At 65.1% G+C, this 11,612-nt stretch overlaps 2 protein-coding genes across 2 annotated transcripts in view; one reads left to right on the top strand and one right to left on the bottom strand.

Moving 5' to 3' along the window:
* Positions 1-4,193, top strand: part of SLC19A1 (solute carrier family 19 member 1) — a 27,464-nt gene extending 23,271 nt beyond the window's left edge. The window contains exons 4-5 of the transcript XR_004297914.1: positions 687-940; positions 3,541-4,193. The gene's annotated coding sequence lies outside the window, so the exon portion shown is untranslated. The remainder of the gene's footprint in view (positions 1-686; positions 941-3,540) is intronic.
* The window catches only part of COL18A1 (collagen type XVIII alpha 1 chain), a 92,998-nt gene that overhangs the window by 8,640 nt on the left and 72,746 nt on the right, over positions 1-11,612 (bottom strand). Inside the window, exons 17-32 of the mRNA XM_032392586.1 lie at positions 10,981-11,043; positions 9,841-9,867; positions 8,659-8,694; positions 8,022-8,093; positions 7,698-7,733; positions 7,290-7,379; positions 6,638-6,667; positions 6,530-6,556; positions 6,211-6,273; positions 5,896-5,970; positions 5,093-5,119; positions 4,819-4,872; positions 4,496-4,570; positions 3,117-3,185; positions 2,514-2,556; positions 2,005-2,067 (exon numbers count right to left, since the gene is read on the bottom strand). Coding sequence (XP_032248477.1) covers positions 2,005-2,067; positions 2,514-2,556; positions 3,117-3,185; positions 4,496-4,570; positions 4,819-4,872; positions 5,093-5,119; positions 5,896-5,970; positions 6,211-6,273; positions 6,530-6,556; positions 6,638-6,667; positions 7,290-7,379; positions 7,698-7,733; positions 8,022-8,093; positions 8,659-8,694; positions 9,841-9,867; positions 10,981-11,043 — 850 coding nt within the window. The remainder of the gene's footprint in view (positions 1-2,004; positions 2,068-2,513; positions 2,557-3,116; positions 3,186-4,495; positions 4,571-4,818; positions 4,873-5,092; positions 5,120-5,895; positions 5,971-6,210; positions 6,274-6,529; positions 6,557-6,637; positions 6,668-7,289; positions 7,380-7,697; positions 7,734-8,021; positions 8,094-8,658; positions 8,695-9,840; positions 9,868-10,980; positions 11,044-11,612) is intronic.

Below are 11,612 nucleotides of genomic sequence, written 5' to 3'. Positions count from 1 at the left end.
CAGGTGCACGCGCACACACACAGGCGCACTCACAGATGCACACAGGCGCACGCAGGTGCACGCGCACACACAGGCACACATGCACACAGGCATACGCAGGTGCACGCGCACACACAGGCACACAGATGCACACAGGCACACGCAGGTGCACGCACACAGGCGCACTCACAGATGCACACAGGCGCACGCAGGTGCACGTGCACACACACAGGCACACAGATGCACACAGGCACACGCAGGTGCACGCGCACATACACAGGCGCACTCACAGATGCACACAGGCACACGCAGGTGCACGCGCACACACAGGCGCACTCAGATGCACACAGGCACACGCAGGTGCACGCGCACACACAGGCGCACTCACAGATGCACACAGGCACATGCAGGTGCACACACACACGCACAGGCCTGGTTTGCCTTCCCCAGCTCCCTTCCCAGTAGAGTGCCTTCCCCCCTCCTTCCACGTTCAGCGTGCGTATCCTCACGTTTGCAGAGTGTCTCTTGTAAGCAGCATGTGGTTTTGTCTTCATCTGACAGTGTTCATCTTGTGACTGGAGTATGCAGCGTACTCACGTCTGATGCACTGACTGACAAATCTCACGTCAAACCAACTCTTCTCCTGCCCACTTTAAACATGTGCCGTCTGCTCTGTGTTCCATCACTCTCCGTTCTGCCTTTTCCAGGGTGCAGGGGTCCCCGTGGCCTTCTTCCTGCGTGTTAGCTTCAGTTGCGCATTCCTGTTCTGTCCTTGGCTCATCCCTGTGCTGCACGGTGCATCGTGACGTGAAGCCGGACACAAATGAGGGCTACCCGCTTCAGAGCAGCCCCAGGACGCGTACCAGCAGCATCACCTCCTTCTCCCGAAGGGCCCCCACCGTCCCGTCAGGGCTGGTCCTCGGACGTCCCAAAGCACATATCCATGGACGCAGACTTGCAGGTTAGCAGCCCCTGTCTTTCCCCATCCCGAAGCCTCTTTTCTGGTGTCTCTCTTCCCGGTAGAGGAGTCCGGTCTTGATCAGTTGTGCGAAGGGCTCCTTGAGCCTCTCCGCAGTCTTGGAAAACCCTTGGCCGTGACTCCTTCAGATGCTCTCCTGCTGGTGTCCCCCGCCCCAGCCCTGGCCCGCCTGCTCCGTGCGGACCTCCCCTCGCTCTCTTCCCCGTCTCATCTACCTAGACTCATGCAGACTCTTCGGGTCCAGCTCTCCGTTCCAGAACGGAACTGATTCTTTCCACGGCTCCCAGCTCCCTGCGGACGCCCTCACCTCCCCCTTACTGGAGCACTTTGTCACTTGTCTCCGCCTTAGCTGGGTCTCCTGTGGGCCTGGCTTGCCCGCCATGTGCTCTCCGTCTTGTGTTCTGGTCTGTTCTGGCCGTTTTGTTCACCTGCTCAGCCTCATTAAGTCCTAGGCGCTCCAAGAGCTCGAGCAGCCCTTAGAGGAGACCCGGGGTTTCATCTCTGACCCGCCCTCGCTCTGGGCTGTAGCCCCCTCCAGGGAGGTCCTGGTCAGCCACCCTTTAGTTGGCACTGCCTGGGGCTGGGGGCCCCAGCTCTCCGGGCTTTGACCTGCTAGCTCCCCGACATTCAGACTGTTGTTTTCCTATATTTCGTTCAGCAGTGGAAGAATTCGGCAGGGGATTCTCACCATCCAAGGGCACTTCTGAGGGCTAGGAGTTCACCACCGCCCCCCCCCCCCAGGGCAAGCTGGCTGATGAGGGCTCCTGCACAGCCCGTGGAAAGGGAGGGGTCGTCCCGAGACCCCCAGCACACTGGGCCCAGCCCTACCCCTCAGCCCTGCTGCCCGGGACACCTGTCCTTGAAGCCCTGGGCCTGAGGCTTGCGGGGCCACCCAGGTGTCTCAAGCCCCTACCCAGCGCCACAGGTCCTGTCCGGGCCCCACGAGCCTGGGAGGGGCTTCCTTCCTTCAGGAGGGCAGCCAGGTCACCACAGACGCAACAGTGTTGAGGACCCCCCCAGCCCAGGGCCACCCAGAGCGCCCTCACCTGGTGGTCCTGGAGGGCCCACATCTCCTTTGTCACCCTTGGGTCCAGAAGGCCCCTGGAGCCCTGGAGGGACAGAGATGCCAGCGCCCGTCATGGCGTGTGAACAAAGCCCTCCCTCCCGGCCCACCCGGACCCTGCTGACCGCCGCGTGCACTGCACCCGGACGGGGGAGGGGCATCACACAGATTCGGGGACCCTCAGGGCACTGAGCAGAAGCGCTCGGGAGGCTGCCCCAGGGACCGCATCACTCCCAAAGGTGCACAAGCTGCCGGGGGGGGCGGGGCTGGGGAGCCAGATCTAAATTGTGGGCGGCCCGTGCGGGCCGCACAGTGTCCGCTGCTGAGTACCAGCTGCCTGGAAGGCCACACTGGGAGGACCCACGAGGCCTGGCAAGGGGGCTGTGATCGATCTGGATCAGTGCGCACGGGGCGCCAAGAGTTCCTGATGCCTGGGAGCAGAGGGTTCAGGGGAGCTCCAGCATCCCTCCCCGAGGCCCCGGGCATCCTCACCTGGTAATCCTGGGGGTCCAGGGCGGCCAGACTCCATAAAGGCCTGCAAAGAAGCTGGCCAGTGAGGGAGACGCTCTGCGAGTGGAGCCTGGACCCATGCAGGCCTCCCGGAGCCCAGAGGCCCAGCCCCTCCGTGAGGCCACACGGATACCCCCCCAGGGGTGCAGAGAGGGGAAGGGAGAGGAAACAGGGCTTTGGGGTCAGGAGCCCTGCTCACGATGGGATCTGCCCCTTCTGCGTCACTTCATGTGGCTGAACCTCGTAAGACAGGGGTGTGTGTCCCTCCAGGACCCCAGGGCTAAAGCCTCAGACTCCCAGATCCAGCCCTCACTGCCCCAGGGAGGAGCCCGCTTTGTAACAGAATACCTGCCAGGTGGGCCTACCAGGCAGGTGGGCGTGGGTCCCAACCAGCCAACCCCCTGCCAGAAATTGCCTCCCTGGGGGTCAGCCTCTTCCTGGGGGTCAGCCGCCCCTAGAGGTCAGCCCCTCCCTGGGGGTCAGCCCCTCTTTGGGGGTCGAGCCCCCCCACCCCCGGGCGTGGGTGCTGGGTAGGGCCTGTGAGGAGGAGGGTGGGAAGGGAACTTGGCAAGTGGGAGGACTTACGTTGCTGTCATAGATGGGAGTCCCAGGAGGGCCTGGGGGCCCCGGAGGCCCTGGGGGACCGGGTGGACCCTGCATGGGGAGGACAGCAAGCTCTGTCAGTCACGTTCAAGTCAGGCCATGGACGTGACCAGGGCAGCAGATATGGGCAGGAGCATTTCTAAAAGTCTCAGTAGAATCAGAAAACTGAACTCATGGAAAGCATAGAATCCGGAAGCATCCCATTTACTCTGTGGTCGTGGGGTCCCTGAGCACAGAACTGCCCCTTTCAGGATGTCCCTTGGGAGACGTGGACAGGGTGACAGGACTGGACGTGGCCCTGGACGCTGGGGCGAAGCCTGTGTGTCTCCAGGTTAAAGGGACAGCCCCAGGAGGCTGACGCCAGCCCGCTGGGCTTGTGCGTGGACTTTCCTTTACTTATTCACAGAAAAGGAGCAGAGCGCCGACCCGGGCAGCGTGAGAAGGGCTTCTTCTGGAAGTGACCTGCGTCCTGGACCACGTGCGTCAGGAGGGAGACCAGGGAGAGGTGGTGCACCATCCCCGCCTGCCCTGCGGTCGCCCCCGCGCCGTTCCCCCACTGAGGCCAGGGAATGGGACGCAGCGCGGAGCCGGCCGCTCAGGCCCCGAAAGGAGCCGCCAGAGGCGGAGCCCTGTCCCGGGAGACGCCGTGAGCCACGCGGGCGCCAGCAGGATGTCATGTCCACCAGGGCAAAAAGAATCCAAGAGCCCATCCTCCTTCTCCATGACCCTGACCTAGCGATCTCTCGCTACTTCAGAACTCCACGGGACGTGGCCTCTACTTCTTGGTTCTTCACGAGGCGGCAGCCACGTTTAGGCCACGGGAGGAAGGAGGCCACGGTGATGGCAAAACCAGAAATGTGGGGATTGCCTGAGCCACTGGCTTCAGGCCCCCATGCCCCGCCGTGCCCCCACTCGCGGCTCCGGGAGGGGCATCCACCCGGCGGCCGGGCATCCACCCGGCGGCCTGGCCTCCAGAAGCAAAGTCACTGAGTGCGGCAGGTAGTTGGCACGGTGCCCGGCCACGGGGTTGCCAGCAGGTCCTGCGTCCGCACGGCACCCTCTTGGAGACACGATGAAAAATGCCCGAGCTAGCAAAGTAAACCCCTGCCCGCAAGCCGGCAGAGGTGCTGAGGGTCACGCCATGGTGCTGAGGGAAGGGACGCCACCATGGGCAGGGAGGGCACGTCTGGAAGCGGCCATGCCCTTCCGAGAGGGCCACGCGGAGTCTCGGTCCCGGCGGCGGCTTGGGCTGGTGTGTGCACGGGTGTGGGGTCCTCGTGTCAGCGTGGTCACAATGCAGGGATCCCCCCTGCGCCCCTGGGTGTCCCAGCCTTGCCATCCGCCCCTTGGGGGATACTCACTCTCATGCCAAAGCCAATGCTGCTGTGTCCCGGCTCCCCTTTCTCCCCCTTCAATCCGTTCATCCCGGGGCGACCCTGGGGCAGAGCACAGGGGCGGGGTCCGCTGCCGTGGCTCACTCCTGGCCTCCCCCGCTCTCGGTCCCCACCCAGGGTCTCCCGGGTACCAGCCCCTGCGGCCCAGCCGCCCATGAGCTGAGCGTTCCTGGGCTTCGTCCTGGAGACAGCTGTCCTCACACAGGGACGGTCCCCAGCGGCGGGGCAACCGGAGGGACGGGGGCCACTCCCCATGCTGCCCCGCGTGGCACGAGATCCCGGGTCCTTACCGGCCGCCCAGGGAAGCCAATCTCTCCCTTGTGCCCCGGCCGTCCGTAGGGGCCCTGCAGAGAGGAGAAGGGACCTTTCAGGTGAGCAGAGACCGGCCTCCGCGGGGCCTCCTGCCTGCGACCTGCCCCCACGTTTGAAAGGTGCAGCGGGGATGTACTCGGGCCACCCGCACCCACTCAGCGGCCCGGCTGTGACAGCACCTCAGCGGCCTTGCGTGTTCTTTGAGACTGCACACGCGTGTTCGCTGTGCGGGGGAGGTGTGGGCCTACTCACCGGGGGTCCTCGGAAGCCAGGCTCTCCCTGAACAGAAAACCAGATGCACGGTCAGATGGCTGCAGGCCACCCCCCAGGCAGCGCCCTCGGGGCTCTGACACCAGGGAGGGGAGGACACGGCGCAGGGAGCACACTCTGGATTGGGGTCTTTGTCCCAGGGGTGCATGGATGAGGCCCACCATGGGGACGCCCCGCCGACCTCAGGACTGGCAGAGTTCTCTGGGCCTGGACATCTGAGGTCCCATGGCCCACCCCCAAACAACCCCGGGAGCTTTCGGGGCCCCGGCAGGAAAGCCCCCCACGGCCACTGAATCTGGATCCAGGTCTTCCCCAGACCCTCCCAGAGCCTGTGTGTGGGTGGGGACCTGGGGCACAGTCCCCTCAACCCACTCCTGAGCCTCCTGAGGGAGGAGAGCTGGGACCCCACCCCAGTGGCAGCCCTCAGAGCCTGAGGGGCAGCCTTGTCCTCCGGCGGGGCAGCTCCTGCAAGCAAGGCCTGGGCTGGACACCCCCCCCCGCCGAGAGCCCCCAGCCCATCTGCAGGGGAGAACCAGGGGCCGGCCGGTGGTGGCTGGGCTGGGCAGGCAGGGCTCTGCAGGACCTCGAGGTTCTTTCTGGTGTGGCTGTGACCGAGGGACAGACAGGAAAAGGCCAGGGGCCCAGGCTACAGAAGCTTCTGGAACCTGCTTAGGAGCGGCTCTCACAGTTGGGCAGGAACTGGCCCCTCTTGGGACCCTCCACAGCCCCTGGAAATGCCCCTCCCCGGCCTGGATGAAGGCGAGCCATCCCAGGCCCTGACTCACCTTGGCCCCTTTCTGGGCGGGGGCCAGCAAGCTGCCATCGGGGCTGAAGACCGGGCCCGGCTCACCCTTCTCGCCCTGGAACAGCGTGGGGGGCAGGCGTGAGGCCAGCTCTGGGGAGGGAGGTCCTTGACCCCCACACCCCAGAGCGTGGTGAGTGGGGGCCTCCCCTCCCCAGGCTCTGAGGTGGGCGTGTCTCCACGGGGCCTCCACGGGCCACGGGGAGGTCAGAATCGGTCACATCTCCCGGCCACGTGTCCACACCCCCAGGGTCACGGATGGGGTGGTCCCTGGGCAGATGATGCCCGAGCCGCTCACCTTGGGTCCTGGGAGGCCCCTCTGGCCTTTGGAGCCCAGATCTCCCTTTGGCCCGGCTGGTCCCTGTGGGGAGACAGGAAGGAATGAGGGTCACACGAGGGACCCTGGCCCACCACAGCTGCCTCCTGGTCCTAACCCGTGTCAGGTGGAGGAGGGCTCACGACCCTTTGCCCCAAGACCCCCACCCCAAGCCTCCGCCCTGGTCCCAGAGGGGCTTCTGCTCAGGACCCAGGAGGTTCCTCGGCTTTGCGGGCCCCCTCCGGCGCTGGGCTTGCCAGGGGCTCCCGGCTGGTGCAGGGCGGGCTGAGCGGCCACTTACAGGAAAGCCCGCGAACCCCGGCCGGCCCTGCGGGAGAGAGGGGCGGTCAGTGCAGGGTGGGCGCGTGGACGCGGGCTGCGGGTCTCATCGGGGACGACTTGCACGTACCTCGGGTCCCGGCACGCCTCCCAGCACTCTCTGTGGGCACACCGGAGAGACACGGGACCGCGGAAGGAAGGAAGAGACAGCACGTTTACAACGAAAATCCAGCTTCTCTTACAGGATCCACAAATCCGCACAGAAACTAACTGTGCAAGAGAAACTGCCTCGGTAGTCCTCCAGGCTTTGGCCTCAAGGTTCCTCAGATGAGGGGGGAAGCCAGCTGCCGGGAGCCTGCCCTGCACTGGAGAACCTTCCGGAGACCCTGGGGCCCAGGGCCAGTCCCCCACCTCCCTGCTGGGCCTGGGGGCTGGAGCAGAGGCACCAGCATCGGCAGGAGCGGGGGGACCCCGCAGGGCGGCTCTGCAAGGCCTGGCGGGAGGGGACTCGTTCCATCTGGATTTTCTGCCACAGAACTTCCGTTTCTCTCTGGACACCCAACCCGTATTTTTCTTCTCTTTTAAATAATGTAAAAGTCTCACCAGAATGAGACAGTCACTGGTTCTGAACAGAACTTTGGGGGTCACCCTGGGTGGAGAGAGCCAGCGGCCCCGATGGCCTCCCAGCCCCCCGCGGGGTCAGGGCCGGGCCCGCACCCACTGTAGCCAGTGCTGGGGGGGACGGCGGGCAGAGCGCCGGCCCGGCCATGCAGTGTCCTTACATCCTGCTCCGACATGTAGACGACAGGCCCCGGGGGTCCGGGGGGTCCGGGGAGGCCAGGCTGCCCCACTCCGTCCCTCCCTGGGTCGCCCTGGAAGAGAAAGCCAGTGTCTGGCACTCAGATTGCTTGTGGGGGCCTCTGGATTGTCAGGGCAGCTCTGGGAGGGACCCCCAACCCACCCAGGCCTTGGAGGGGTTCCTGGAGCCTACAGAGTGTGAGGAGGCGCCCGGGGCTGAGGACGGCAGCCCTGAGAGCCCCCCATCCCAGCAGGGCCGGTTCCAAGCCAGCACCCCAGACTTGGGGGTCTTTGCCCCAAGCCTCCGAGGCCACGCAGGTGGCAGGGGCAAGGGCACCCCCGAGGCCTGGCCATGCACCTGCCCTGCTTGGGGACCCTGAGCCCCAACTTACTTTCTCTCCCTGGGTCCCTTTTTCTCCTTTGGGTCCCTGAAGAGATGGAAAGGAAATGGGTCACCTTAAACAGAACCTGACCCCCTTCCCCAGAGACCCCAGGCCACCAGCACAGGCTCCAAGTGAAGATGTAGAGAGCGCTTCCTTCCTGGGCGGGGGCAGGCAGGCTGCATCCCCAGCCCATGGCCTGTGGAGCCGGGGTCTGAGCCCCTCAGGGTACAGAGAACTGGTCAGGAACCCCGGAGACCACACTGAGGCTCCAGCTTTATCAGAGCAGCTCCTGCAGGGTGGTCCCCCCCACTGCAGTCCTGGGGAGCCACTCACCTGGGCTCCGGCCGAGCCCTCTCTGCCAGGGAGGCCGGGGAACCCGGGAGGTCCGTCGGCCCCGACTTCTCCCTGTACCCAACACAGGGAGAGACGAGTGTCAGCCCACCGCCCAGGAAACCCTGGTGTCCGGGGGGCTGAGCAGGCCGGGGCTTCTGTGGGTCACCAGCTCACACCCCTGAGGGTGATTCAGCCCAGTCGGCCTCCAGCCTCCTTCCTAGGAGCCCCGAGGGGCAGAGAAGGGGAGGGGGCCATGGTTGGACAGATTCCTGTGGTTCCCAAGATTCACACCTTGGAGCCGGGAGGAAGGGGTCTGGGGTGAGGGGGTGTCCTGGGGGTGTTGGGGGGTAGGCGTCCTGGGGTATCCTGAATGGGGGTGTCCTGGGGGTTGCCCTGGGGGTGGGTTTTCTTGGGACAATCTTGGACTCTAAGGAATGAAGGCTGAGGCCAGGCAGCACAAGAACCAAAGGGAGAAGGACCCTGGGTCTGGCCTTGGAGGTCACTCCATGCAAACCTCACCCCTCGTCTGTGGCTCCAGGGGGACGGGGCGATGGGGCCGATGGGGTCCCTCTCTGCTCCCGAATGGGGCTGGGAAAGATCCCTGATTTCCTGAACCCAAGAAAAGGCTCTTTCTTACCTTGGTGCCCGGTGGTCCGGTTATTCCAGGATCCCCCTAGAGTGGGAGAAGGGGCCCCATGAGTGCGGAGTATGGGCAGCCCACCCCCATGGCGGCGTCTACCCTGCTCCTCCTCCAGGAGGAAGGAAGGGAGGGCTAACGATGTGGGTGGCCTCTCAGGGCCCCCTCCCTGCTCAGCCCAGAGCGGAGGGTCCCGGGGGCCGCGGGGGCTCTGCAGGCACAGTGGAGCCTAGACTGTTCTGGAAGCTGCACCTTCCATTTGCCCAAGGAGCCCCTCCACCAGATGACTCCATTCTTGAGAAAGCGAGCCAGTGTGCCTTTCTAAAACCCAACCTTCTGAGACATCCCAAAGTTTTACAAATCAAAGCAAAACCTTCTAAGACAACATTCATCAAAGGAACTTTCTAAAACATCCTCCAGTGGAGCCCGTACGCCCTCGAACCCATGTGTGTGGGGGACATGGCATGCCCGGGGGCCCTCCTGGGGGCCCCTCCCCCCCGGCCACCCATGGGGAGGGGTGGGGGCTGGTGTCCTCCAGGGGGAGGGTTGGGGAGCGGAGAGCAAAGCAGGGAGGTGGGAGGAGCCCCCTGGGCGCCCCCCCCCACTGCCCCAGAGCCTGAGAGGTGGGGTGGGGGCAGGTTCCTCCGTCTCCCCAGGTGGGCAAGCACCCTTCAGATGCACGAAGGCAGGGACCGCGCAGCTTTAGAAGGATGCGCCCCCAACACAGAAGCTGGGGATGGGACGAACGCCCCCCAACATGGAAGCTGGGGATGGGACAAACGCCCCCCAACATAGAAACTGGGGATGGGACAAATGCCCCCCACCCCCAGCACAGAAGCTGGGGTTGGGACGAACGCCCCCCCAAAGATGGAAGCTGGGGATGGGACGAACGCCCCCCTGAAGATGGAAGCTGGGGATGGGACGAATGCCCCCCACCCCCAACACGGAAGCTGGGGATGGGACGAACGCCCCCCCCGAAGACGGAAACTGGGGATGGGATGAATGCCCCCCCCCGAAGATGGAAACTGGGGATGGGACGAATGCCCCCCACCCCCAACACGGAAGCTCGGGATGGGTGGTGCGTGATTGTTGATTCCCGTTAGGGTTTTCTGTAGTTCACACATCGCCCGGGGTGGACTCAGGCTACTCTTCTAGCGGGGAGGGAGGGGGGCGCTCACTGACCTTGACCCCGGGCGGGCCGGGCGGTCCCTGTGGGGCAGAGAAGGAACAGAGCTTGAGCCCCTGCAGGGAGGGTCTTCCTCCCACAGGCGTCAGCAGCCCCGGGCGATCGCGGGAGCGGTGGTGCGACCCCGGCACCTGCTGGACCCCTCAGGCAGCACACGGGCCGTCGGCCGGGGCAGGCGTGCCCGGTGCCCTCCGCGGGGGTCGGCAGCCACTTGATGTGACGGAAGGGTGAGTGCATTCGAGCAGACGGCCGGCCGCTCGGTCCTGCTCTGGGCACCGCCTCTGCAACCCTCCTGGGCCCCCGAGGGTCCCCGTCTCCTCCACAGCCATAAGACAGCCCTGCCGACCCCTCCTGGGCACTTGAGTCTAGGACCCTACAGAGGGACGGGACCCGTGCCCCCGGCACCTCGCTGCCGCCTCCCACCGGGTCCCTCTGCCCTCAGGCCACACAAGAGTGACCTGTCCCTCTGGGCTCACACCCCACTGGATGCCCAGGCAGCTGACTGCAACCACCAAAGCCTAGGATTTTTAATACATAAAAGGAAAGACACTGAATTGAACAGCAAATAGCTTATCAGGGGCTTCGTTCCCGCCCAAGAGAAGATTCTCATTAATGTTGCCGGCGGCTCACCCTCGCCAGGTGCAGCATCTGCGCCCACGGTGGACGCTGGCTGAAGGGCATCCCGGCCGGCCGGTGGCCGCGACAGACGCACTGCCCACCCCCAGGACGCACCCCCCACCTGTCCTAAGTCCTGGGCACTCCAGGGCGTCGCTGGTCCGCCCAACCCAACCCCGACCGGCACAGATGTTAACAGCAGAACGAGGTGGGATTTCTCAGGAATGTGCCCATTTTCATTGAAAAAATTCTACTCAGGTCAGAAGTTTATTATGTCCCCCAGTTGGAGCCCTGCAGAGACTGGAGGACTGCCACTTTCCAGAAAGACCCATCTTTAGGGCTCACTGCCCCGTCCGCTCCCTGCACTGCCCGCCGCACTTCCCGCATGCAGAGTCCGCCCGTCCTGAAGGCCCCGAGGGCGGACAGTGCCCAGGGGTCAGCGGCCTTGCTGGTCCCCACGGGGGGCTGGTCCCAGGGACGCCCCCTCCCCGAGAGCGGAGCGAGCCCCGCGAGGGCAGTACCTGCGACCCACGGGCTCCTTGAGCCGTCGACCAGAAGGGTCCCCCGGAGCCTTCCATGTCATCCTGCGGAGAGCACAGGAGGGGCACCTGGGCCGGTGTCGCGGGAAGACACCCCTCCTCGAGCCGGCCACTGGTGCAGACTCGGCCCTGGCTGAACGGGGCGGGCTCCGGGGGCCGAGGTCACCCGCAAGCAGGCATCCTTGGTCCGAGGATAAGAAGCAGGGACCCTGCTGGGCCCGGGCAGCCCTCCTGAGTGTAGGTAATTACTTGTGGGCTGAGCACCTGCTGGGGGCCTGGCTGGCTGACGGTGTTTGGTTTCTGCTTTTGTCCCGAGGAGCAGCCTTCCCCCAGCATGCACTGGACAGGGGCCCTGAGCAATGACCGCTTGAGAAAACGGACGGCTGCTCCTTCCCACCACCCACAGGCCCACCGCGTGGTATCATCCGGGCACTGACACGGACGGGAGTTAGGGCCATAAACACCCTGCGTTCGGTGAGCTCATGGCTCAGACGGGGGCTCAGACGGGGGCTCAGACGGGGGCTGGGACGGGGCTGGACGGGGGCTGGGACGGGGGCTGGGACGGGGGCTGGGACGGGGGCTGGGACAGGGCTGGGACGGGGCTGGACGGGGGC

The sequence above is a fragment of the Phoca vitulina genome, unplaced genomic scaffold (genome assembly GCF_004348235.1).
Source record: "Phoca vitulina isolate PV1807 unplaced genomic scaffold, GSC_HSeal_1.0 scaffold68, whole genome shotgun sequence".
NCBI lineage: Eukaryota > Metazoa > Chordata > Mammalia > Carnivora > Phocidae > Phoca > Phoca vitulina.
This window is presented reverse-complemented; position numbering and strand designations above follow the sequence as displayed.